This window comes from Pygoscelis adeliae, unplaced genomic scaffold, assembly GCF_000699105.1.
Source record: "Pygoscelis adeliae isolate BGI_AS28 unplaced genomic scaffold, ASM69910v1 Scaffold108, whole genome shotgun sequence".
NCBI classification, from domain to species: Eukaryota; Metazoa; Chordata; class Aves; order Sphenisciformes; family Spheniscidae; genus Pygoscelis; species Pygoscelis adeliae.
Window position 1 is genome coordinate 3,028,841 of NW_008825498.1, and position 25,568 is coordinate 3,054,408.

Sequence of the window (25,568 nt, forward strand, 5' to 3'; positions counted from 1 at the left end):
TGCAAAAACAGCGTTTATTTAAGAGACTGCATATCGTTCCTGCTGTTTACTTGCTTTCCCCACAAATACAGAGCTTAAATACCCCAGCCAGGTGTGTCCTTACGTGGGCTCAAGCCACTGCAGAGCTGCTCCACGTACCCCTTCTTCTTGCCCTTAAATAGGAGTTTCTGCTTTGGATAAACTTCGGGTCCCTGGTAGGTTTAAATCAGCTTAGACACTGACTTCTATGATTCTTTCATTTTACTTCTCATTTCTTCACACGAAGGCACACTGCAGAAGGGTGCCAAGGAAAACAGTGACACACTGTTGCGGGGCAGTTTGTTTTTTTACTTTTAAGACATTACCGAGAGATCATGATGTAATAAGGATACCTAGGCAGGCGGCTTTCATCAAACACGGCTCTGGAACACGGGTCTTCTCAGTTTTTTCTCTTTTCATACAATATCTACCTTCTAACGCGTGACAAAATGAGACAGATGGGGTGGGATTCCAACTCTGCACGTCTCTCTAATTTCATTTATCAGAACACATTAACAATAAATGGCATTATTTCATTCTACCCTTAAACTAACTGTTAGCTAAAATTATACAAGAGAGATTATCAGTTGCATTGCAGTCAGTGAGTTTACTCCTTTCAATATGTTTAGTCCAGTTAGTCTGATATTTTTGGGACATAAATTTTTAAAATTCTATGAAACATCCTACCTGGAAAAAAAATATCTCCTCATATTTTAGTAAACAACTGTATCAAAGACAGTGAAGTGTAAAAAGAAACAGTAGTTGTTACCAGATCCATGATGAAGCTGAAGGAGAGTACACCAAGGGAGCAGGGAGGGAGGTTAGGGAATATGAAAAAAAAGGGAATATAGAAAACCCTTCATTTCTAGAGGACGTGAAGAAAGAGCTCTTCAGGAAACACTTTTCCATTTCATGTGTCTCTAATCATATAACAAAAAGTTTAAAATGTATAATTTCATCACTCCAAAACCAACAAAACCCTAACGTGTGGATGTTAGTTTAATCATTTTCCAGGGAATACAAAGGAAGCCAAAACTCATCTTGAATAGCTAAGGAGTATGACTGGTCATAGTAAAGTGTTCGCATATATCACTTTCCTCCCAAATATTTACATAATAAATATAAATTTCTCAATGTTGACTGACTACAATGAAAAAATAAAGATCTGGAAACACTATGCAAGACGGCTGCATCATTTTCACTATTATTCGTAATTAATCAGCTATGTGCTGTTAGGTTTATTCTATCTGTTCAGCTGTAGTCCTCCACATCAAGATCCAGATGGCTCCAAAACCTGCAGGTGGTCTGTCAGTCCCAGTTCCCCAGCTTCTCACTCCATTCATGGCAATTTAAGAAATAAAAAATATTTGGGTTTTCTCCTAATGTAGGGACTTGTTACTAAAAGGTCAAACAAATATGTCTACCCTCTGACCACCCTCATGCTATCTATGACTTTTTTAAGGAAACTGTCTCTCTGAAGAACCGCATGGTAAGTAAACACATTGCTTTTCTGGTAAGAAGCCTGCAAGCATTGGCTACACCAGCTGGCCACATCTGACCAGCTAGAAAACCCAAAACCACCTTTTCTGCCCTCTTCTCTAGAGGTCACAAATATTCAAATGATGTATCATCTAAACGAATCGGTATTGTTGGAAAACGTGACAAGAAGACTCATTAATTTTATTTTATAAAACCTGATGGGGACCCAGAAAAGCACTAGTTGGCTTCCTGCAGCCACTGCAGCCAGTGGCTACTGAAAAAAACAGCTGATCTGTGCTTTTATACATACATATATAAATTTAACTGAAGGTCACCGATGTCAACAGACAGCCATCAGCATACATGACTACTAAAAATAGTACCTTTTTTTTCATGTTTTGCAACAAAATGAGAGAAAAGGAAAGGCAAGAAGTTTCTATCACTGAAAAACAGAAGTAGGAGGAAAAATAAGAAAAATATTCTGTTACCTAAATAAAATAAAAGTAGTGGCTCAGTAGAACTGGTTGATTTTCTAAGCTAAAAGGCAAAGAAACTGAAATATGTCCTCAGTACCTTCTAAAATGTTAGCACAAGCTAAGGTGGCCTGCAGCCACTGAAGAATACTAAACACTTTTTGGTTCTTGACATTTTTTCTCCATTTTCTATTTTTTATTTTATATTATATGCAGAGAGAGATATACACAGGGGTTTTTCCGCTATATATTAGGGATTTAAAAGTTCCCCCTTTTTTCTCTAGAAGGTTTTTTTTTTAAAATAAACATCACCTTATCAAAATGTAAATACATGCAAATCATACTGGGTCACTTCTGAAAAGCAGACTTTAGAATTTCTGAAGATGAACATTTTAAAATGTTTGACCATTTAATCCCTAGTATTGAAGTCTGGATGGGGATTAGAATGGGCACAGCGTACACAAGTGATGAGAACCTGGGTGTGTTCTCAGCTTCCCTGAAGCTTAAATTCATTCTCCTTGCCTGTGTTTTAGCTGCTTATTCATTCTATTATTCTTTCACCACCAGGAATAGCGTTGGAATGCCAAAAGCATGAATGAAGTCACAGTGAGAACTTCCTTCTATGCGTGGTACACAGAATTAAGCTTCAGGTGTTTCAGGAGGCCGCCTCAAGAACCTGTGGCTCACGAGCCTTGTACCAAGCACGCACTGCCATACAGTCATGGCCAACTTTCTCCTGGCAAAACCTGGCAGTGATTTGATCTCCATCCATTGACCTCCACAGATGAAGTAGACACTAGATTGGAAATTCAGCCTCAGAAGACTACAGATACTTTAATGAAAAGATTATTTTTCACCAAAAGAGTAACACAGAGTGATACATATTTGCTACCAACTGGCAGAACCACAGCAGTTTAACTTGACTTCTAGAGGGAGAAGCATCTTCCTTTTCTTGAACTTATAGAAAAGGGATTCATTCAGGAGTAACAAGGTTTCGAAAACAATGGGTGCGCAGAGAAGAAGAGATCAGAAAATTGAGTAATACCCAGAGATCAGTAAGAAAAATACGTCGACTCTCTTCTCCTGGTTACTTTTCCATACCTTTCTTGCTCACACTGCCATTTGAGTGGATAACTCTTTTTCTCCAAGACTAAAATTTCAGTTGCTAACAGTGTGCTCTGTAACACCTGAAATACTTTTAACTGCAAAGGATCAGAAGCAGGGGGAAAAAAACCCCTTAATTTCATAGGTTCACTTTTACATCTGGTAAGAAAAACAGCCCAGACAGCAGCTGCTAATGATGCACAGCCCTGTTTACACAGGGCTAAAAGCAGAGTCCCCTGAGAACCAAAACTCCCCCTGAGGTTTTGGAAGGCCATACTGGGAGAAGGTGGCAATTTCTTCACAGCTCCTCACCTCTGCGCACAACCTACACAAACTCTGTTTTCAAGTCTGTCCATACTTTTGTGAATTATGCTCCCTCCTCTTCCCTCCGGTTTTTCTCTTCATGCGTCTCTGTTTTCTGCTGCTGGCTGGACCTGGCAGTGGAAGTGCTGAACAACAGGAGCGGGTCCAGCCCTGTTGCTGACTCAGATCTGAGAGCCTGTGCTCATCAGATTTCGCCGCAGCGTTCCAGATTTCGGTACCCAAAAAAATTCAGATACTTATCTAAACCAAACTTCCTGAGGGTGAACTATCCCTAGCACTAAGACACTTTGAGGGCCAATACATGCTTGAGCAAGAGCCCATCAGCACGCAGAAGACAGCATGCCAACTGCGCTTAAAGCAATACCTACCTACAGAACTTCAACTCAGCCTGACTGGGTAAATTACCAAGTTAATTGCCTTGGTATTCATATTTACATTCAAAAAAAAGGATATGCAGATCTGAGGTCAAATCATTAAGCTGTTCCATTAAAAACTTTGTTTTAGGCAAATGGACTTCAGAAAACTTCTTTTGTAATGTAAAATGGAACCATCTGTACATAAATTTTGGGAGGTATTTTGATGTTAGGTTTATTGATATAATTATGCCGTTACTAAGCTGTTTACTGTTTCAGGCTCATAATAGCTATGAGGGCTTGTTAGCAATACTCTGAAATCACAGGGAAGTCTCTTCTTTCACTTTGGTTTGGAAAGAGAAAGCAAAAATTCTAAATGTCTTTATTTCCACATTTTATATTTGCACATAGCATCTACTTCCTTTAATGTGAAAATTTTATGATCAGGAAGCTTTTGCCTCAATCTGTTTAGCTTTACTGCTTGGACAGCCATATTATTATTATCATAACAGTATGAGACGACATTAGCAGTGTTTAAAGAAAAAAAAAGTCCAATGGATACTCTCAAGATGAAGTATTTCTTCATATTCGCTTTATTCTTAAAGCAATAAGAAGACTGATATTGCAATTACTACAAAAAGAAATAATTACAAAAAGTACGGTGGTAATAACCCACCGTATCTTAAACTGTTTCCTCTTTGGAGCTGGAGATTATTGGTTTTCCAGTTTCAATTTTGAAAAGGAAGTCTCCCACGCAGCTCAGCAAAACAGATTTCTCAAAAGAAAGCTTTCACTGGCTTGTCATTCAATTTGGAGAGACAGACTATAGCAGATTTTGCCAGACAAACTGCTCAAAACCCCAACTGGTTTCTGAAGCCTGTCTTTACTCTTTTGTAATACTAAAAAGCCATTATCCAGGGTTCCTGTGGACAACTGCTGGACCATTTGCACAATAGAGTGGTAGGCAAAGTACCCATACAGCAACAGATTTTGCTACTCAGCAAACAATCTTTGTTTAACAGAGACCAAAGCAGTACCAGAAGCCTTCGGTGTATATTTAATGCAGTGAATAGCATCCCCAAGAAATAAACCGGTCAGGAAGGAGACACACACACACAACTTTACAGATTGATTATTTAAACTCCTAGAAATTGTACAGCATTAGGCACTTAAACTCTGCCTGCCTTCCTTACGAAAAACAACAAATAACTAGGTAAGAAGTCCAACAAAAATTGTCATCTGTGTTGCAAATAAAGTTAAGTAGGGAGGGTGGGGGATTACAAGGTAATGTCATCCTATTTGCTCTCTGCTTACTGTAACGTACATCAAGAATTTGTATTTTTTGCCCCATTTGACCTCCTAAATACATAAAATACATTACATCTTGTCAGAGAGGCTTGGTAAGGAACACAGAATAAGAGGTGAACCCAGTAATTAAATATGTTGAAAGGTTCTATGATAAGTTAAAATCAATGATGGATTTACCACAGCAGAATCAAGAGACGAGAGTCAAGAGGAAAGGAATGGGATAACAGAAACCAAGAACTTGTGTACTTTCCCTCGAGGGTTGAGAATTAGCATCAGACAGAATAAAATGTTAAAAATCACAAGACACGAAAGTCTTAGGGACAATTTGAAGTAGTTAAAAAGATTCAAGGAGTTAGGTGAAATATGAAAAGAAAAGAAAAACATCCCCACCAAACCCACGAACAGGTCTGTTAGGCTTTCAACAGGTTAAAAGCCTGTCATAGTCAGGAGGTAGCTCTTAACAAAACCCATGGCATGCAGGGAAGTTCTCCGTTTCTCCCCTGGCAAGCTCACTTCAAAGCAAAGTTTGTAAACACCGGCAGAAAATTACAGCGAGTTTCAGAAACATTTACAAGTGCTTTGCAGAAATGAAACTTCAGTTAACGAGATCAGTTTTGTTCCCCGGGTGGGGAATGGTTCACCAGTACACAAGGTCAATGACAACCAGTACGGAGAAGTCTTTAAGAGTGTTAAACTAAATGGCACACGGCCTTCTTCAGCATTATGATGGAGAAAGTTGTGTAAACAGCGTGGTGACAGCCTCATGCACATCGCTACATTCCGAACAGATCACGTACCGAGTTGTTAAAAGTAGTGCAAAAGTAATGGCGCACAGAACTAAACAGATCCCCCTTTTACAGACCCTCACTTCACAGATATTAAACTTTGACGCCAGAAAAAGTTCTGGACAAACAAGCGCTGAGGCTGTCTCGGAGAGATCAGTCACCCGAGACCAGTTTTACCTGGGCTTCTGCTGGCAACATTGCCACCTTCCGCAGCCGGCGGGAAGGGCAGGGCCGCGGGCGCTGCCGGCGGCGGGAGGCACCGAGCCCGGCTGGGGTACCTGCAACCGAGGGACGCTGCCAGCCTTCCACCGCACCTGGCAGTTACTATGGAAACGGTATTTAGAAAAGTGTTTTCCCACCACTGCGCTGTGTAAAATGATTCCTGTTGGCAGGGATTTCTCGGAGAGAAACCTATGTCTTTATATAATGCTCACAACGCTACCTGAAACGCTCCCACCCTGCGAGGTTCAGCCCCGGCCCGTGCCCCGCTGCACGCCTGTTCAGTTGGGTCTTCGGTGCCACCGCAAGACCACACTGTAAACCATATTGCTCAACACCCCTAACTTAAAATGTTTTATTTTCAAAGCAAATTATTTCATTGATTCAGCGTACAGCACAGTCCCGCAAACAACTGGTCTGGTACAAGGGAGGGACAACGAGCGCAGCACACAGAAGGGAAATATAATAAAGGGAAAGCATTCTTCACCACACAGTAAAATAAAGATAGTATTGAATGCATTGCCAGCGTGACTGCTCTTTTCCCTTCCAAAATAGCTTAGGACGCTGAGGAAAGCCAAAGCAGAAGGTAAGGGGAGGAGAGTACCGCTCTCTCGACGCCCAGACTTGAGGACCTCTCATTCCAGACTCCAGCCCTAACGCATTTGATTATGATCATGCCCAGTTTCAGTCAAGACCAATAACAAACCACACCTGCTACTCTGGCTTCTACGTTTTCATAATGTAGGATTTACACATGTCAATATATGCATTTTATGTAAGTTTTAACATCTGATGAGGTTATACAGTAAGGCTGGATTTTGTTTTGCTAGCTTGCAAGGAGCATGTTCCTCCGGATTGTCCACAATACATGTATAGTTAATAAAGCAGTAGCATTATGATAGCAGTTAAATAAACAAACTACAACTAATAATAAATTTAATATATTAACTAATAGATTTAGTCCACATTCTGGATGGAAAATGGCTCTACCCAGCCATAGCCAAAGTACATCAACACAGCTGATAGCGTGGGATAGGAAATTACTTTTCAAGAAAAGCTTCAGAAAAATCAACACTGCAACCAAGTAATACCTATATTCATTTAGAAAATGGGTGCTGAGAGTTTAATCTAAATAGACATAGAGGGGCTTTACATGTAAGAGTTACACACATTTCCAAATCTCAGACCTCTTCCATGAAGGCAATCTTGAATGTGTAGGGTTTGCCTTAGAACAAGATTCATGATCACAGGTAAGGATCCTGACCAATTAACAGCTGAAAGACACATGAAGACAATACTTTTATATGTAGTCTAATCTAAAAAATAAATAGATATAAAAGTTGTTTGGTTTTTTTTTTGCCCTGAAAAGGTGTCATTTATATTTAGGTTGTCGAAATAATTTCCCGCCCTTGTTTTCTCCTCTAAGCTGAGCTGGTGCTAAGGGCAATTTCAGGGTAACCAGTAAACCTAATGGGATTCCATTCCTTCCTGAGCAGCAGTCCTCAAAAATCGGGAAATTACAGCCATATCTGAAGTGACCAGCAACCAAAGGCAATTCTCAAGGCTTAGGTGGACTGTTCTAGAAGTTGATAATGTGGTATGTTGATGTTTGTTTTTAAAATGGGTTTGGTTTTGAGTATAGCTAGCAAACGGCTCCCTGCTATACAGCAAGATTGGAAAGTGAACTCTTAGAGTCAAATACCTCCCAGCAAAATTAAACAATCACCTCATGCACAACTTCTCAAACCGCAAGCCATGAGTGTCAGCCAAAGAAGGCTGCAAAAAGACAAAGAAAATACTGGGCAGCTTGTTTATTTTTGTGTGAGAGATGGAAAGTAAGAAATATTTGGGAAGGTAATAAAGAACTATCCTATTCTATATAAAAAGTTTTCAAACAGTTTGAAGAACAACTATGATACACCTACACTGTCAATCTGGGCTCCTTTAAGCCTACAAACCCTGTAAGTTCCAGCAACAGCTCATATCAATAAAATTTATCTCTTCCTCAATCTGTACATTCACAATGCATAAAATAGTACCAGCCCTATTAAATTAATATTTATGACAAGCTCAGGGAGCCAGAAGACAAGAAGTACTTGCTAAGGCACAAATGCAATGTACAAGTCTCACATAGTTGCATTGCCCACGTTTCTCAAAAATGAACCTCAACTCAGAGAAGTGATTTGTTTCCGGGAAACACAAAAGGCAGACATGCTGTGCCATGCTGGAAAGACAAATGAAAACACAAATACAATCATAGAATCATAGAATCATTAAGGTTGGAAAAGACCTCTAAGATCATAGAGTCCAACCGTCAACCCAACACCACCATGCCAAATCAATGCAATTCATGGTTTTATACTGAATCTAAAGTGTTTTCAAGTTCAGTGCTTTCAGTGTCTTGTAGCACGCAGCATTCTAGTGTATATTCTGCCGGGTTTTTTCAGACTAGTTAAGTTATGATCTACAATGTCTGTCCCAACAATACTTCAGAGATGGCAAAAGGGGGTATTTCTTCACAGCCTCTGTTCAAATTACAAGGTATTAGCTGAAGATGCTGACAGACTTGGGTTTGCACTAATAGATGTGCTGTGAACAGCAGCAGCAGCAGCTTCTAGGTGGACATGCAGTCCTCTCTTTTACACCAGCCAAGGGCCATGGAGACTGACTGTGGACAATGATTCCCACGAAGACGATGCAAAGCCCGTCATCATGATCGGCTCTACAACAAACTCGCACCACTTATTAAAAATATAAAAATCCAAGACTTAAGAAAGGGGGAGATAAAGAACCATCAAACCCAGAAATATCCACAGAAATGTTCACTAGGCTTCTTAACTCTTTTATCAAGGAGAGAGACGACGGATATCATTTTCAGGAGTCCAAAGAGGTTAAAGAGAGGAAAAAACCCAAAAACAAAAAAATACACAAAAACCCCCTTCCCACATACCGCCAAGTATGATTTTTTTGGAGTCACATCAGTGATTTGGCTTTCAAAACACACAGTGAATCCCTCAAAGGTAAAATTAATTGTTGTACTCCACTTCTAACGTCATGGATACTGTTCTTATACTTCTGCTGGGAGAAACTTGGTCTGCCAGAAGGCCGTACTGGGACAGTAACAAGAATAATACTTTTTCAAGACATCTCAGGAAGCTGTCAAAGGAGCCTACCACTCAGGGAGAAGTAATACATTGCAATCTGCATGGTTAATGTTGACTCAGAAGATTGGTAGGAAGAGAAGCTTCATGAAACACACAAAAGGCTGCACTGAAAGTTTCACAGCTGAACTGTTTTATATACCAAAGTATGTTCTTTCTGCCAAAAATACATAAAACCATGGGCATTTTTTCCATGAGCTTTTACTGAAAGGAAAGCAATCTGCCTGGTAGAAGTAACAGCAAAATTCGTCCTCCCCCCTGTGCCCCCGTCCTCCAGGATAGCAGAGATGTTTTAAATACTGCATTTTGGGTAGCAACATTCCAAATTCTTCAAATATTTGAAAGCAATGTTCCCCTTTTGAAATACTTGGGGGTTTAATTATTATTTCTGCTAGGAGTATAGTAATTAACTTTTGCTTACCTACATTTAAATATGACATTCAGGAGGAGGAGTCTGAGAAAGCATACCTTCACGTTGAAGGAAAACGCCAGACATGACAATTTGGTACACTCACACTTTATCCATCTCTTTGCCCATACAAAATTGCGTAAGGACACAAGCATGCTTAGCGTGAAAACCCACTGTGGTATAAAATATCCAGCATATTCAAAGCCCAACAGAACTGCACACAGAACTGCATGTAAACATCTTAATGTAACTACACACCTAGCAGTACAGTGGCAAATCACACCTGCTAAAGAGAGTGGCACGTGACTTTAAAATTGTTTCTCCACAATGAGCTACAGAAATATATTGTATTTCACAAAGTGAAAGTGCTGAACAGCAATCCAACAAGAAGAAATCATCATTTTTCAAAATGTAAATTTTAAAAAAGGATTAGCTGATTACTGATAATCTTAAACATTTAAACAAACCCATTCACACAGTCAAAACTTGCTCTTTAGTGGTTAAACTACTGCAGGAATTTTGGCACACAGTCTTTTTACAAATTAAGTATTGTTTTACACGTCCCAAATGTGTTAGTCATAAACATTAGCAGAGGAATACAAATCACAACTTTTTAATAACCCTGCAGTAAATCTGAACTTGTTCATCTGAACTTATTTAGCTTGTTTTTCCTTCATGACTGGATAAAGCAGACTGCAGGATTTTGTGCAGTGCCAGGTCTTGGCTCCATCAGTTGCTCATTAAACAAGATCTGGAATTTAGCATTGGATTGAATGCACATGGGAACTCATGTGAAGCTGCTCGTATATCATTGATAGCTCCGTTGCTAACACAGAGTTTATCCAAGACTGTACATTTTTCGTTGACTTGAACAAAGCTGTTCGCCATCCCCTGTTTTTGACGTCAGTGGACAACTACCCACTAACAGTATCTGTCACTACAAAATGCTTGGTATTTCCTCACTTATAAAAGCTGGAAAGTTTCAAGTACAGACCTTTCATTAAAAAAAAAAAAAGTACACATTATTAGATTTTCAGGATGAGAATATTTTGCGATTATTAGGATAGGACATTTTCATTCTCAATGAGTATTTTTTCCAGTAACTTAAGAATTCAAACGTAAACAGCATCACTGACTGTAAGGAATGGATGTTTAAAAACATACTTTTCCTCTTCTGTTCCTAAAAACCATGGACTCAAATGTATGCTGATTCCTCAACATGAAAGCACCACAGTGAGGTGATTAAGGTTTTTCCCATTAACTGAACACTACAATCATTCCAGTAGGATCAATGTTGGATGGTATCTAGTATTTAACAAAAATGTAGAAAATCGCCCCCCTGACATAAACCAGTCTATCTACATTCACTGCCTCTTTTCTACACTTCCTTTATTCTTACAAGTGAAACAGCCCATATTGAAGAAAGTCATCCTGGTGGAGGCTCCCTCTGGAGCACAGAATTATCTCCCGAGTACAACACACAATGCTCTTCTAGGTGAGCTCTGTGCAGGCTACCTGGGTAGCCCTTGCTGCTCGCGTGAGCCAGGAGCATAGCAACTGGCTGCACGTACCCAATTCAGCCATCCATCTGGACAGAGAGACATATTCTACCCCTGCTGGGGGGTTTTGTGCCAACAACAATGCATTTCAACCTTGATCTAAAAACCAAGCTGCTGCTTCGCAAACACCGCTCGCTTCTGACCCCTCTGATTTGCCTGAAAGCAAACAAACATATCAACAAAACACAGCACTTCATTGCTACAATACAGTGGAAAGTCCCCCTTTTCAGCATGTCAAGATACCATCAGCTATTAGCCCAAAGACAGACAGTCATGTTTAAAAATCCAGTTTTAATCTTCTACAGAACCCTGGATTTACTATCTTGAGGCTCCCATCTTCCCCAAACATGCCTCCATTCTTTTCTCCATGGAAAACCCCTTTCATAGAGAGCAGTTCTTTCATCTTTGTTTTTCAGGGTACTAATATTTTATGTATGACATTCATATAATACATCTATTATGCCATAGTTATAAAAATAAACAAGTCTATCTCACTGTAAAAGTGTGATCATGTTACTACGTTTATTAGACATAGCCCATATCCGAAATACCAGGTATCTGTTGCTTCAGGTGGTTGTGACAAATCACAGAAATGGCATAAACAACTTGTTCTCCTCTTGGAATCAAAGCTTTGTAATTCTATATTTTTCCAATTATGTCATCCACCTATGAAGGAGCATAATTATTTATTGATTTGACTACCAAGAAATGGTGTTATTTCCATTTTCTACATGCAAGGTGAACAAACACAAATAATGCTAATGGCTTAATCTCTTTAGTTCTAGGGACATAAAATAGGATATACCTGAGCAGCTCTACAGATACAAGTTTCTCCCTTTACATGAGAGGATGGACAAAAAATCCCATTTATTTTTAAAAGCAGAAAAATGAGTAAAATCCTAAGGACTACTCTGTCAAAATGGATAAAGCAACAGAAGTATTGAAGAAATTATATTAAAAGCTTGTTAGAGAGAACTTTCAGTTCACAAAAAGTATATTCAAATAGTATATAACTATTCTCAAAAGACAACTCATCTCTTTTGAAGTGACTGCACTAGGAAAGGTATATCCTAACAAAAAACATACAAACACTTGCAAGAAACCTGCAGCTGCTTCAGCTTCTTCTGAAAGGAGTTTCAATTTTCACAACTGCATGATCTCTGAGAAGCAATTCCAAGCAGATGATATGATCTGATCTTTGGCTCCAAGACCATTCCCATATGTACTTTAGAAATAGTGCCCACACTGGCTTTACAGCTCTGAAGTTTTGTAGAATTTTATCTTCCGAGTGAGCCTCGTCCCTCTTATCAGGGTTCTCCCACTCTGCTATTGTATCATCTTCAAAGAAAGAATGTAAAGGCAGAGCTAGCATCTTTCCGATGGGAGGGATCTGACTGGTGATCTTTTCCCCCCCCTCTTTTCCATCCGTTTGAATATTTGTATGTATATGTATATATATATTAATAAATGCTTAGTTTTCATCACAGGAAGATGGTGAACATAGATCGGTTTTGTCCAACTGATCAATCAATCATTCAAAGAAGCTGCCTCTCTGTGGAGTAAGTAGAGAAACTGAATTTATGCAAAAGATGTTCCATACATGTCTTTAATTCGTATTTGTATTTTACCTTTATGGAATGAGAACATTTTAAAGGATATAGACGCTTTCCTTCTTACAGAGCAGCAGTAGGTTGTTTCTGCATTTCATTAATATATGAAGCCCAAGATCCTTCTTTCACATGATCTTTCTTGTGATAGGGAGGTATTCTGTAACAATGTTCTTAAATGCTTCCCTTGACTGGTGAGAGCAACAGTGATAAAAAGTCTCTATCTTCATCAAATGGAAGGCAAACCCTCTTTAACACCAGTCACACTAGTTCAAAACACATATTTCATGTTAGCTCCCTGTGTTGGTACTCTTATTGCTCACCAAGATTATGTAAGACCATGCAATATAAGACAGTGTATTAAGTAAGACAATGCAAAAATCACAGTAACATATCCATTTATCGTAAGTCCTGTTGCTGAGCCAACAAAACAGCCTATGGCATATCCAGGATAATTCTAAGGTAGAAGAATGCGTAAGTCCACAAAGCTAGATTGCTTCCCGTACATAAACTTGTTCAGAGCTTGGCTGCATATTTCTACAGCAACTTCCATCACTGGCCCACCTTAAAGGACTTGAGATACAAGGTTTCATCCTGTACATCAGCTGATGTGTAGCAATGTTTTGTATGAGCTCTTCTTGGCAGTAAATAATTCAAACTCTTCTAAACCTCTTTCACTGAGGAGAGACCGAATCTAATGTAATGCAAGTAGAAATGAAAAGTCCACATTAAACACTTTCACCAGGCACTGGAACACTTTCAAAGCTGACTAATTATGATTCCCCGTATGATTCCCCGTGGTTTCATAGGTTAAGAGAAACTAAAGAACAACTTTGAAGTTGCTTGTTGATGTCACAGAGTTAAGTGTTTTATATACTTACCATATTGAGTTCCTAAAATAAAGTCTCTCTCTCTCTCTTTTTTTTTTTTTTTTTTTTTTAAGCACAGAGAAGTTGCATAGGGAATAGCGGCTATCCAGCCAAGGATCCTGTCTTCTGCAGTGCGTAACGGCCAGTGCTTACAAGCAGTGTGAGAACGGAACACAAAGTGGTTCTGTCCCTTTCATACCGTCCCAGCCCTCCAGTTACCAGCAGCATGCGAACCTCCTGAACTAGAGGTTTCATACCAGACCATCACATTCAATAGGTACGGATCAATCTCTGAGCCTGGCCAAATCAAATGTGATCCGTGGTTTATATTGCTATTGCCAACAACTGTGTTAATATCAACTTACTTCTAGCAGTTTAACTTCAGAAATACATGAAAAACATTTCAAAGTTGTTAAATTTAATGGCAAGGAAAAGAATTCTAATCTGCACCCTTTTCTTAAGGTTAATTTATCCTGAATATTCAACAGTAGGCATGTCTATGAGCAGGAGACAGGAGTATCTGAAGGAAACTGTCTATCCTCAAGCCCTGCTGTGAGCCGAAAAATGAATCCTGAAGTCTCTAAAAATATCAACTCTTACCACTTTCTGTTATGCACGGTAAATTATTTCTATCATTTTTACAATTAAACAAACAAACAAAAAAACAGGTAAGTTGAAGCCATAAAACCACCATCAGTGGAACTGGGAAGCCTTTGTTCCCATTCTATCACGTCTTTGCAGTATCAAGCAGTCTTCACTTTTTGCTGGATATGTGTTTTTGCAAAGTGAATAAAGACTTAGTAATCGATTTAATTACACTCAGTAATAAGCTTTTCCTTTTCCAGCTGTTAAAAACACTTAATGATTCAGATTCAGTTTGTAAAAATTATGAGGTGTTCATTTAAAATCTTAATCCAAGAAATTGCGCAGGTACTGCAAAGACAACCAAAGGCAAGCCTACACAGGCAGGGGCAGGCAGGGCTGAGTTCTTTTGCCTGTTGTGTTCCCAGCTGGCCAGACACAAACCAGCTCCAGCCCAAAACACACAACCATTTTCATGTGATGTGTCCAAGTTAATAGGCTTTATGCAGATACAACACTGCAATAATACTTCTATATAGCCTCAAGATCAGAGCAGGGTCCCATCAGATGGCTCAGAGGCCAGACACGCTGGTTTGAAAATGTTAATCAGCCTATTGGGGTTGCTTTCCCTATAGCAAGTGACAATTCTCACATGAAATCCCTTTCATTCAAGACTCTAAATATGTACCTTAGGACACTAGACCCGAAGAAATCCATACCCAGTTATAAAGAAATGAGGGCTCAGTCCTGCAAATTCTTACTCTGACACAGAGCTCCTCTGAAAGTTGGTGGGACCACTCTCCTGAGCAATGTCCAGTTGATAAGATTCTTATAACCGGCCTCCTGTCAATATTTTATTTTTTAAATTAAATTGCTTGTATTCTAGTACTGAAGTATCATGGGATTCTGTATGCAAACAAATACCAACAAATATATCAACACATCTCTAAATGCAGCTTCCCAAAGTATTTATGCAAGTCTACTGCCAGAGACATTTCACATACCAAGCTGTGCACTGAGTTCACAACACATACAAATACAGTTACAAAAGCAAAGTCTTAATTTTACAAAGGCTCCAGGATGATGCATTCAAATTTTGCTCACGAATAGTCACATACAGAAGCCAGCAGCCTGTGTGTCTGCATCTGACTTACTCACTCAGCTGCCTGGTCAGAAAGCAAAAAGCAAAGTCAGAACATAATTCTGGGGTGTTATTTTAAAGATATCGGGAAGTTCTACTCTCAGGACGTTACTTTACAGCAGCAGAAGCAGTCCACTTAAAAATCACCCCATCTCATCCCATTCTGCCTTACCATATGAGTATCTCAAAATACAGGATGATGATGCACAGTATGCTGTGTGTCCCAGTGCACGCAGGACGTTCAAGGATTGTCTCCCCTTGCATCTACTTATTTTTTTGTTCCCTTTTGCTTCTGACTGGTGGTACCAGTAAGATAGGTAAATATGCTTATTTCACCATGTCAGGGTTAGATTTAGTTAATTCATTTTTATACTTGTCGCACATTTGAATCAACAGGAAAGCATTTTAACACAAACAGTATTTGTTTTTAACAACAGAAGTACAAATTCAATGCAGAGTAACAGAAACTACATTTCAGCATTCAAGAGCTCTCAAGTAAGAGTTTAACAGAATAGAAGCTTGGAAATGTGATAGAGGAAACTTCCATTAAGTGTACAAGCCCAATTTCCAATTAATGTAAACTGAAAGTGCCAAATAATAATCTAAAACAAAACCATCCCTCATCCTCCCCCCTCCCCGCCTCCGGTAGGTTTAGTTTAACAGTAACCAGCCCAACTTCTTTTGACTTCTGGTTGAGTAAACAAAGAGATGACTGACATTAACATAATTCCAAAACGATAGAAAACAGGACTAGAGAGGAGATATAATGCAGTTTTGCCACTATTGACTAACGTCTTTATAAAGTGCCTTGAGAGCCACATAGGTAAGGAGAGCAACTCTGACAACGCAGATATATCCCCTGGCCAAACATTCTGGTTTTATGAAATAACCTTTTCCTTACATGAGAAGTGCATCCTACTAAAATAAAAACCAAAAGCAAATAAAAAGTGATATTTCTGGGAAGACAGACAGCTATGAAGTTTTCTCAAGAAATCTCAGTTTACATATATATATATAGGAATGAGTTTTATGTCCAGAACATCTTAGAATTTAAACAAATGAGAAGACCATACTAGTACAGTTACAGCCACTTGTAGTCTGGAAAGGATCGTTATCAGTGCAGAGTTACATCTTCCCAGAGCAGACATGGAACAAGCTGGAGCAGTCTGGGACTTACGCACGCTAAGCATACTGACAGTAACCATTCAGGAAAAGAAAAAAGAAGGAAAAAAAAAAAAGATGAATCATACCCTAACTAAAACAGTTTTGCTGGTACAAAAATCTTTGTGTAGGTTAAGGTCTATACAGAAAGATACAGCAGTATAAATGCTATGCCTCATGGTTTAAAAACAACAGAGGAAACCTGAAGAGAAAAACGGAACTAAGATAGACATTTGTAGGAGAGAGAAACAAGAAGAAAACAGGGGGAAACAAAGCAAATGTAAAGCATGAAAAGAAGCTTGCTGAAGGAGAAGGTAAACAAGAACAAACATTAGTACCTTAGGGGTGGAAGAAAAAAAAAACAGCAGTGACTTATGTCATATCAGACTAGGACTTAATTAATATTCAACTGTATTTCCCTCAGCTACCGATCTATTTACATCTAAACTATTAATAGTAGTATCTGTAGCCATAATAAACCACAGATTAAGTATCTTCCCTCAATTTTTGAATCGCCTCCAAAAAGAGTTAAACAACATTTTAGAAGGGAAGGGTAACAAATTGGGGAACCCAAAAAAGATTTGCAGCTATCAATGAAGATAAAAACCAGATATGGACCTTTGCAAAACAGGAAAAAGTATTTTGCGAAAGGATATGGTCAAACACTAGAGGCAGGATTCTACTGCAGCTGGAGGCTAAAACTCAGGTAATGAATGCTGAAATACATAAGAAGAAAAATATTTCCTCTTTTATAACTTGGGTGGAGAAGAGTGAAGAGAGTATTCCCACTTCAAAGTTCTCTTGAATTTTTATGAAGAGTACACCTTCCAACCTACAGCCACCAACAACCAGCTGCTTTACTAGAAGTCTCATCACTTTTTGCTACTCCTTAAAATCAGGAAAAAAATCCAATTCAGAAAAAAATCACAAATGTAGACCAAACACTTTGAAGAATTCCAGAAAGGGTTGCACTGAAGAGGGATTTGGGGAACTGAAGACAGTGACGGCAGCAGCAATGTAGAACTACCAAAAAGGTGTCTACCGATTCCTTAAGAATAGTGTGAATCTCTCATTTCTTGGTTTTTTTCCCCCATTTTTTTAGCTGCATGTTGTTTTTGCTGAATGCTATACAGTTAATACAGACTTTTCCACTGAAACATTATACCCATACTCACAGAAACAGATGAGCATTCCTAAACTACTTTGCTACCAGAAAGTATGCACTTTATTGGCCTTATCATTGATAAGACATTGCTCAGGCCTTTCTATCGCTCTAAACATGAAAATATGAAGTGAAAACAAAACTGAAGCCCTGAGCAACACTAGAGGCATTATGATACACATTTAGTTGTTATCTGAGCTATCTTTAAGATATCTGTCAAAGTCTCTCCAGCTGCCAGAGACAGATGACCACAAGAGAGCCCTGCTCCCCCCCCTACCCCCCAAGGTCTTTCCTACAACAATGCAGACAGCGTTCTACCAACCCCACTTTGTTCTGCAGTGCTACAGCAAGTGTGGCCAGTTCTCCCTACTCACCATGGAGGGTAGATGTGGATGACATCCTGTGGCCTGCTCTTCAGGTGAGCTGCTGTCTCTCTTGCAAAGAGGACTTTGAGTATTGGTTCTCCTGCATTGATGACAGCATCCTCGGATGAAAGCATAGCAGAAGACTGTTCCAGCTGCTGGCAGATGGCAACTTGTATTGTACACTCCTCAAACATTTCTAAGATCTTCACAATTAAGACACCAGATTTATCTGGAAAGTAAATTAAAATTAAAAATAAAAATGCAAAGTCTGGATGAGGAGAAAGAAATTCTGGCACTCTGAAGATGTGCCATGCAGATGCAACTCTGCTCTCTGCAGATCTGTCTGACTGCAAAAAATCCACGAGTAGAATACGTTGCCCCACCAAAAGACTTACGTTAAGGTTTTCTCGTCATTTTTCTTTTCTTCATAGATACTATTAACTGTGGAGACAAAAGCCTACCTGCACTTCCTCCAAACACCAATTAAATCACAAATTCCTCACAAGAAGCCCTCTCCCACCACGTTTGAACTTTTTAATCTTGCAACTCATGCACTTTGTTCAGTCTTTTTTATTAGGTACTGCACAAAATAAATTTATTTAAAAACAGAATAATCACACTGTGTTAAAAGTGAAGCTGTGTTTGCCGTCCTTGACCTTTCTCAAAGCAACAGTTGTCAGGGACCAAGAAGAGTACCTGTTAGGTACAAAGCATCTAAAAGCTGATGATTCACATTTAGAGACGAATGTGGAGAAAGAGGGAGGAAGACAGATGCACTGCCTAAAAATAATTATTGCAAAACTGATCATCCATTTTATCAGTAGGCGGTCAGGATACAGAAGGCTCTTGTTTTAAAGTAATATGAACAGATACCAGCATCCCCACAGTTCGATTCTAAGCACTTTTGTCTACGCTGAACAAGAAACAACTTTGCACTGAAATGAAATTACTTCTAGCTCCCTTTGCAGTCTGCACAGGGCAACAGCTACTCAGACAGACCTGGGTCCGTACCGTAAGATTATGTAAGATTCCTTCTCTTTCTCACCTAGCCCCACTCAGATTTGCACTCTGGTCACCGAGGGGAGAATTGTTGTTATCTACCTGCCGAATGCTACGAGCAGTTAGTGGGGAAAGACAGGGTGCCAGAGGACAGGGGCGGCAGAGCCCCAATTCTACCCATTTTGATTCACAAGTTGCATTGGGAAAAAACACAGCATCCCAAGAAAAACAGCTGATATAAATTATTGTCTTCCCACAGCAAAGAAGAAGCAGAGGATGAACTGTGAACGTGATACTGGAACTTAACGGCAGAGCTGTACTAGTTATTTGTTTGTTTATTTTAAGGCCAATTTCACAATTGTGAATGCCTTTCCTTTGGAAAATAAATCAAAACATTTTAGTTTCAGTTTATGAGAAACTTCAAAAAAAATTAACCCAACCCTCAAGAAACCCAAACCAAAGAAACTGGGCCCTAAAACCCTTCAGGTTTATTAAATAAAGTTAAATTCTACAAAAAAAGGAAAATATTTTGTTCCTGTTTTGTATTCCCCAGTCTTTATTACATTTTATACTGAAACTGAAATAAAGTAATTTTGAAATATAAAACTGAAATGTTCTCAAACCCACTTTTATGTGAACCAAATTTTCATCACATGCAACATGCTTCTGCAAAGTGTTCTGTTTCCCATGAACTGGTATTTTCCAGCAGGATAAAGGGTTCCACCAGAAAGTCCCCTGTGTGATGTACATAAGCCATTTCTGCCCAAGCCATTACAGCTCGACCTCCTTTTCCAGATCTGAGAAGCAGGAGTAGGAGAACCGATCCTTTCTGCCAAGTCCTTTGAGACTGGCTGATGAAGAGAGATGGTTGCCACCGCTATTACTCCTCACCGCTGTCACCTTCTCAGGGAAAGCTGTAACATCGCAGTGCCACTCCAAATACTCACTGCACTGTGTTAAGGTCTGCTTATATGCAAACTTCTGCTAAGTGTGAGCGCGGACTAGTTTGCTACGCCTAAAGGCAAGGACTTAGAATATTCACACTTGAATTCTGTTTTGCCTGACTAGCTGCAGTTGTGGTCCTCTGTCAACCCCAAGTCATCTGGTACGCATAAACAAATTCTCCCAACCACAAAAATTCTCAGCCTTCAAAGTAACTGAGCATTTACCTCTCCCCTCCAGACATACTGCACAATTTGCATTTTCATCCACTTTAAAAACCAAGTCACAAAAAAAATCAACTTCAATTTTGAAACACACCAACAGTTGATTTAAAAAAAAGAAAAAGTATTAAGACAGCTTGTGAGAGAGACTGTTCATCACTTCCGAACTACACATTTCTACGTGCAGAATTTTATCACAATTCTTACTGGTCAGCAGCATATATGTTACTCAGCTGATAAAGCAGGTTGAAGACAATGAATGACAACCTAGTAACATTTTTCTTTTAAATACCTCTGACTATAAAAATACTAGGTAAATCAAGAACTATACCTATATGAAAGCTTCTAAAAGACACTGGAGGAAAAAACCCTACCAAGGTACCAGAGTTTCTTGCAAGCCAGCCTTAAAGTTGGTCCAAACACTGGGAGCTGATACTAAATGAAGCCGAACGCTTCTACATTAAAAGCAGCACAATTTCAACAACTAGCCAAGTCTCACACTTGGCACACAGGCACATTCTACAGAACCACAATCCATTTGTTTATTTAGATGCAGAGAGATAGTTTAATTTAATTACTCAGAAATTATTATTACTGCTGATGATAGAATGCTCTCTCGAACAACATGGCAAAGCACCTTAGAAACCTGGCATATGATGAAACACCAAAGTACAGAACGTAGCTTCGTTTTTAATTCATTTGGCTCTTGTATTGTTATGTCAATCAAAAATAAATCAAACATATGTGACTGCACATTGAAGGGAGAATTTGTGGGTGATGAGATGGGCTGGATCACTGCAATTTCTACAGTTTCCAGAGAAGTTTACTTGTTTGTTCATCCATGTGAAAAGCTTACTTTAAGGTTTCGCAATGTTCTCTTTCACCCTTGGATAATTCACAGAATTTCTCACTTGCTTGCTGAAGTCCTCATTCACTTAATTTCACTTGCAAAGCAGAATTACAGCCCAAGAAATTAAAACCTGCAGATGTGCAGGTTTCATGGCAATACCTAGTAATCTTAAACAAGGAAGAATACCTTACAATAATATGTATTAAAGAAGGTGCAAGTAATAACTGTGCTGCAATCCTGCCCATTCCTACACTGCATATTCCTCCATTTCCCATTCTGCTGTCTAGAGCACTCATTATTTTCTTTCTTCAGGGTTAGTTTTTAACAAAATCAACGAGCTAATCCAGCTAACTGCAAAGCCACCAAAGCACACAAGCAGATACTAGGGAAAGGAAGGAAACGAAGGAACAAGTGATGGAAAGGGGGGAGGTGGGGCAGGGAGGGACTAAGGGAAGATGATTCTTTTCAGTGACAGCCCAACCAGGCTGGATTAAGCGTTTCAAACACTATCCAGTTACTTCTTTTCCCCTACGGTGCCCAGGCTGGACTGTCCTCAAGAAGCTCCTTCAGCACGCAGAAAGGACAGGCAAGATGAAGTCACTAAATAGTACATTTACAAGAAGTACTAAATACATACATTCCACAACTCTTGGTCAGACTCTCTTTCATCTTGTTTGAGCCTCAGTGTCCACAATGGATAGGCACCACACTATGGTAATGAAAACATGGGTCAGAACATACCTAGTGTTATCTTTCAACCACTGATTCTAGGCATAATGCTATATAGTGGAGGGACCTGCAAAGGGAAGGAGTAAGAACTGCAGGTACCTATGGAATGCTTATTTAAAAAAACCTTCAGCTTACTTACTTGAAGGCAACCTTTCTTCTCCCATTTGAAAGACAAGTCCACATGCACACTCACAGAGAGTGAGCATGCAGCTGCCTGGATGTGTTTAGAAATCTTCCACTCAAGCAGCAATTTGAGGACTGCTTAAGAAAGCTCTTCTTTGGTGCCAGATGCCTCTGCAACCGTGCAATGCTTGAGGGAGATAAAGATGGAAACCCAGATAGCTGCCTGGTCAGTGTCAGACACAGGTGGATTTCTCAGCAAAGCCCTGGGCACTCTCAGCTCCTGGTGACAGAGGGCTGCTGCAGCTCGGCGGTCCTGGAACCCAGCCTAGCATGGACAGCTGCCCCTTCCAGCACCTCTCTGTAGCCTTCACACAGAGTCAGTTGGAAAGTCAGAGAAAACATCCACTGACACAGACTCAAGGATCATTTGAAAGATCTGGCCCCATGAGTAAAAACAGAGAGCTTATTCATCCCAGGGGCATGAAGTATAAATTCAATCCCTGATACACAAGGCTTGAGGTGCGACGAAGAGAGATAGAAAAGCACTGATAAATCTGGTTAAGTGTGAATTTTGAAGAGGTATTTGGGATGTACAACATGTCTCCTCTAAAGAGCACCATTTAAAAGGAGGAGAAATCAGCCACCAGGGCCTGTAATGCTCCCTCACTTCTAACAGAATTTTCCATAAGAAGAAAAACCTTCACAAAGACACGCAGCAACATGCTGACTACTAGTGATTCAAAAGGTTGGTCACAGAAGGGCCGGAGTACAAGAAAAATCAGGTACCAGTGGTGAACTGGGTTAGTTTCCACCTGTAAAGGTCACATCAGCCCTTTGCAGAACACTGCTGTGGTTAAGTGCCACCCACTGGAAGGCAACAGACAGAAATCATTGCTAGGTGGACCATGATCAAACAAATTAATTCCTCCAGACCTCACAAGTTGTCCAGAATGAGTGAAACCAGCAAGAGAGACTGACTGGTGGGAGGAACAAGCCATTTAAGCAGGGAAGTATCTCTGGTGAAGCCTCTCTATGATTTGACAAGAACCTCCCTCACCTCCCAGCCAAGAAACAAGAACCTCTGACAAAAGCCATCCAGCATCCCTGCCATGAGGGGGCTGGACAGGCAGATTCAGCACCACCCCACCAGCATACACAGGAGCCACATCTTCAGGCTCCTCAGATATAGATGAAGAAATCCTGATCCAAACCTAGGCAAATGGGACAAAAAAGGACTTCTCAATGCTAGTTAGCAGAACCTTTGAAATCACAGGGAAAGGTCTTTTTGGCAACAGTAGTAATGGAACAAACCTAGCAAAGACGTTGGGCATAATTTCCAAAAAAGCCTGATGCTTCACAATTGTGTGATCAAAATAGGTCTATATTGTATGCATGGGTTCAGAAAAACAACCACTAACTTCTTGGTAGGAGAAAAAAAATTATTTAGAACTACTAAGAACCCAGACTCTAGTTCTGGTCCAGAAAGTCCCAGAGTCAGAGATCTTCAGGAGATCGTTGGGAGAATACTTTGGGGAAGTATCATCAAGTGTTAGCCCTGTTAAAATTTTTCCTAGGCATTTTGGTAGCTCTTGTCACTGCCAGAAATAGGATTCTAAGCTAGAGGAACTTCTGGTTTGACCACCTAGCAGATCTGCTCTTACGTCCATAGTTAATTATTTAATTCCAGGTGACCTCTGGGATGTCGGTCTCTCACTCCAATTTGCAACCCGGACATGAAGTAGCTCAGTTAATCCACAAAGATATTTCAAGCGCATGGGAGATGAGCAAACAAATTTCATGCTGAATGCATCAGTTTCCCTGGTTAGTTCCTTTCATTTCTGTTTATTATTTCAGTACACAGAGTGATGCTGCCCTTCAGTCATATACCATGTCATATACCATGACATCAAAACATGTTTTGACGCAGTACTTTGCAGATGTTCTGCATTGCTCTAAATTCCGGGAGGGTTAAAAGAGAAAAAAAAAAAAAGTTCCCCATTCCTTTGGAGATCACGGACTCTGAGATCTGGAGCCTTTTGAACACTTCAGCATGACTCTACAGTCTCTGGCAGAGTGAAGGCCCTTAGTCTTCAGACCTAACAAAGTGGCTTCACAGCAGACCCCCACATCGACACCAAATGTACATGGTCAGAGATGATGCACTGACCATGCCAAGGGCAGCCTAGGAGGGAAGCTAGGAAGACAGCCAGTCTGCTTTGACTCTTAACAACCAAAAAGCAGTTTGGAGAGAAGAAAAGGAAAAACATCAAGGAGCACAATTTAAAAAAAAAAATGTTCAGACATTCTGGCTTCAGTGCCTGAAATACAACTCTAAAGTTTGTTTTAATAACTCCATAACTACTAATAAGGAAGACAAATGAGGAGAAAAATATAGAAATTATGATCTCTTGGGGACTGCATATTTTATGTTTCTCTTGCTACACAGTGACAGGAAGCTGAACACACTGCAGGGAGAGGATCCATGGGAGTTGATGTATGAAAATGCATCAGATGCCGACATCAGTAAGACTACTATCAGTAAAACTATCAGTTTCACCTCACTCAAGTGAATTTTGCTAAAATGTTACTGTTCAAGGGTTCTAAAAGACCACCTGTAGCCTTGAACAGAAAGCTCTCAAAGGGAACAACCTCTCTTTAGAATCAGTTGATAGAACTCACGCAGCAAAGCGGTCCCTACGAGACCTACAAGGTGAGGAAAAGTGCTTCAGGGCAACAAACTGGGGTATGCGACATGTCCCAGGTCCTGAAAAAGAAGCCGGGGTAGAGGGTAATCTACCACATTCTGCGTGATTTGGATGTGTTAGCTGGGATAGCCAGTGCACCTCCATGCAGATCAGCTCAGCAGAAGTAACAACAGTAACACCACCACCACGACATCAGCAAGAGCAAACCAAAGGCAGGCCGGCTCTATGACAGTGGGTACTCCTGAATTTTTCAATTTTCCATTCTTCCATGAGAATTTTAAAACCTTGCAATGTTGAGGGAATGCATCTCACCCACAGGGCCTGAAGGACATGATATGCCAATCTGAATGCAACTGAATGTAACAATCATACATGACACAAGGTAGAAATAAATTTTCATAAAGGCCACAGTACCAATGCAGAAAACAGTGAACTACAAGCACACAGAACAGATCTTACAAACACAGAAAAAAAGTTGGAGTTTAGTAAAATGCCAAGCAGTGTACAGCTCTGCTCTACTGAGCATTGTGGGGAAAAAAAACCCAACAAACTCATATGCAAGCATGAAGAAGAGCAGAGTGGAAATTATTATTATTGTGGTAGTAAAAAGTCTCTACTAATAAAGAACACACACACCTACCAGTAAATATACATGTGGACTATCATGCAAAGCAAGAATGACAAAATAACAGAGAAACTCCTCAGCCACAAGACTTACCCCATAAGTCACATGGATGAAAGAAACCAAGCAAGCAGGGCAAGAGGCAAAAGGAAGAGTACTTCAACACCTTCCTTTTAAATCAATAAAAAAAAATGATACTCATGCAAGTAGAGCTTTCTGAAAAAACAAGAGAAACTCATAAGAAAACCCAAGGGATTGGGAGGAAGATGAGATTGCTTGAAGTCGTGTTAATCTTTGA

General features: G+C 39.8%; 1 protein-coding gene across 1 annotated transcript in view; it reads right to left on the bottom strand.

Annotated features, from left to right (window-relative positions):
- Positions 1-25,568, bottom strand: part of SPIDR (scaffolding protein involved in DNA repair) — a 199,800-nt gene that overhangs the window by 108,424 nt on the left and 65,808 nt on the right. Inside the window, exon 8 of the mRNA XM_009331471.1 lies at positions 18,089-18,308. Coding sequence (XP_009329746.1) covers positions 18,089-18,308 — 220 coding nt within the window. The remainder of the gene's footprint in view (positions 1-18,088; positions 18,309-25,568) is intronic.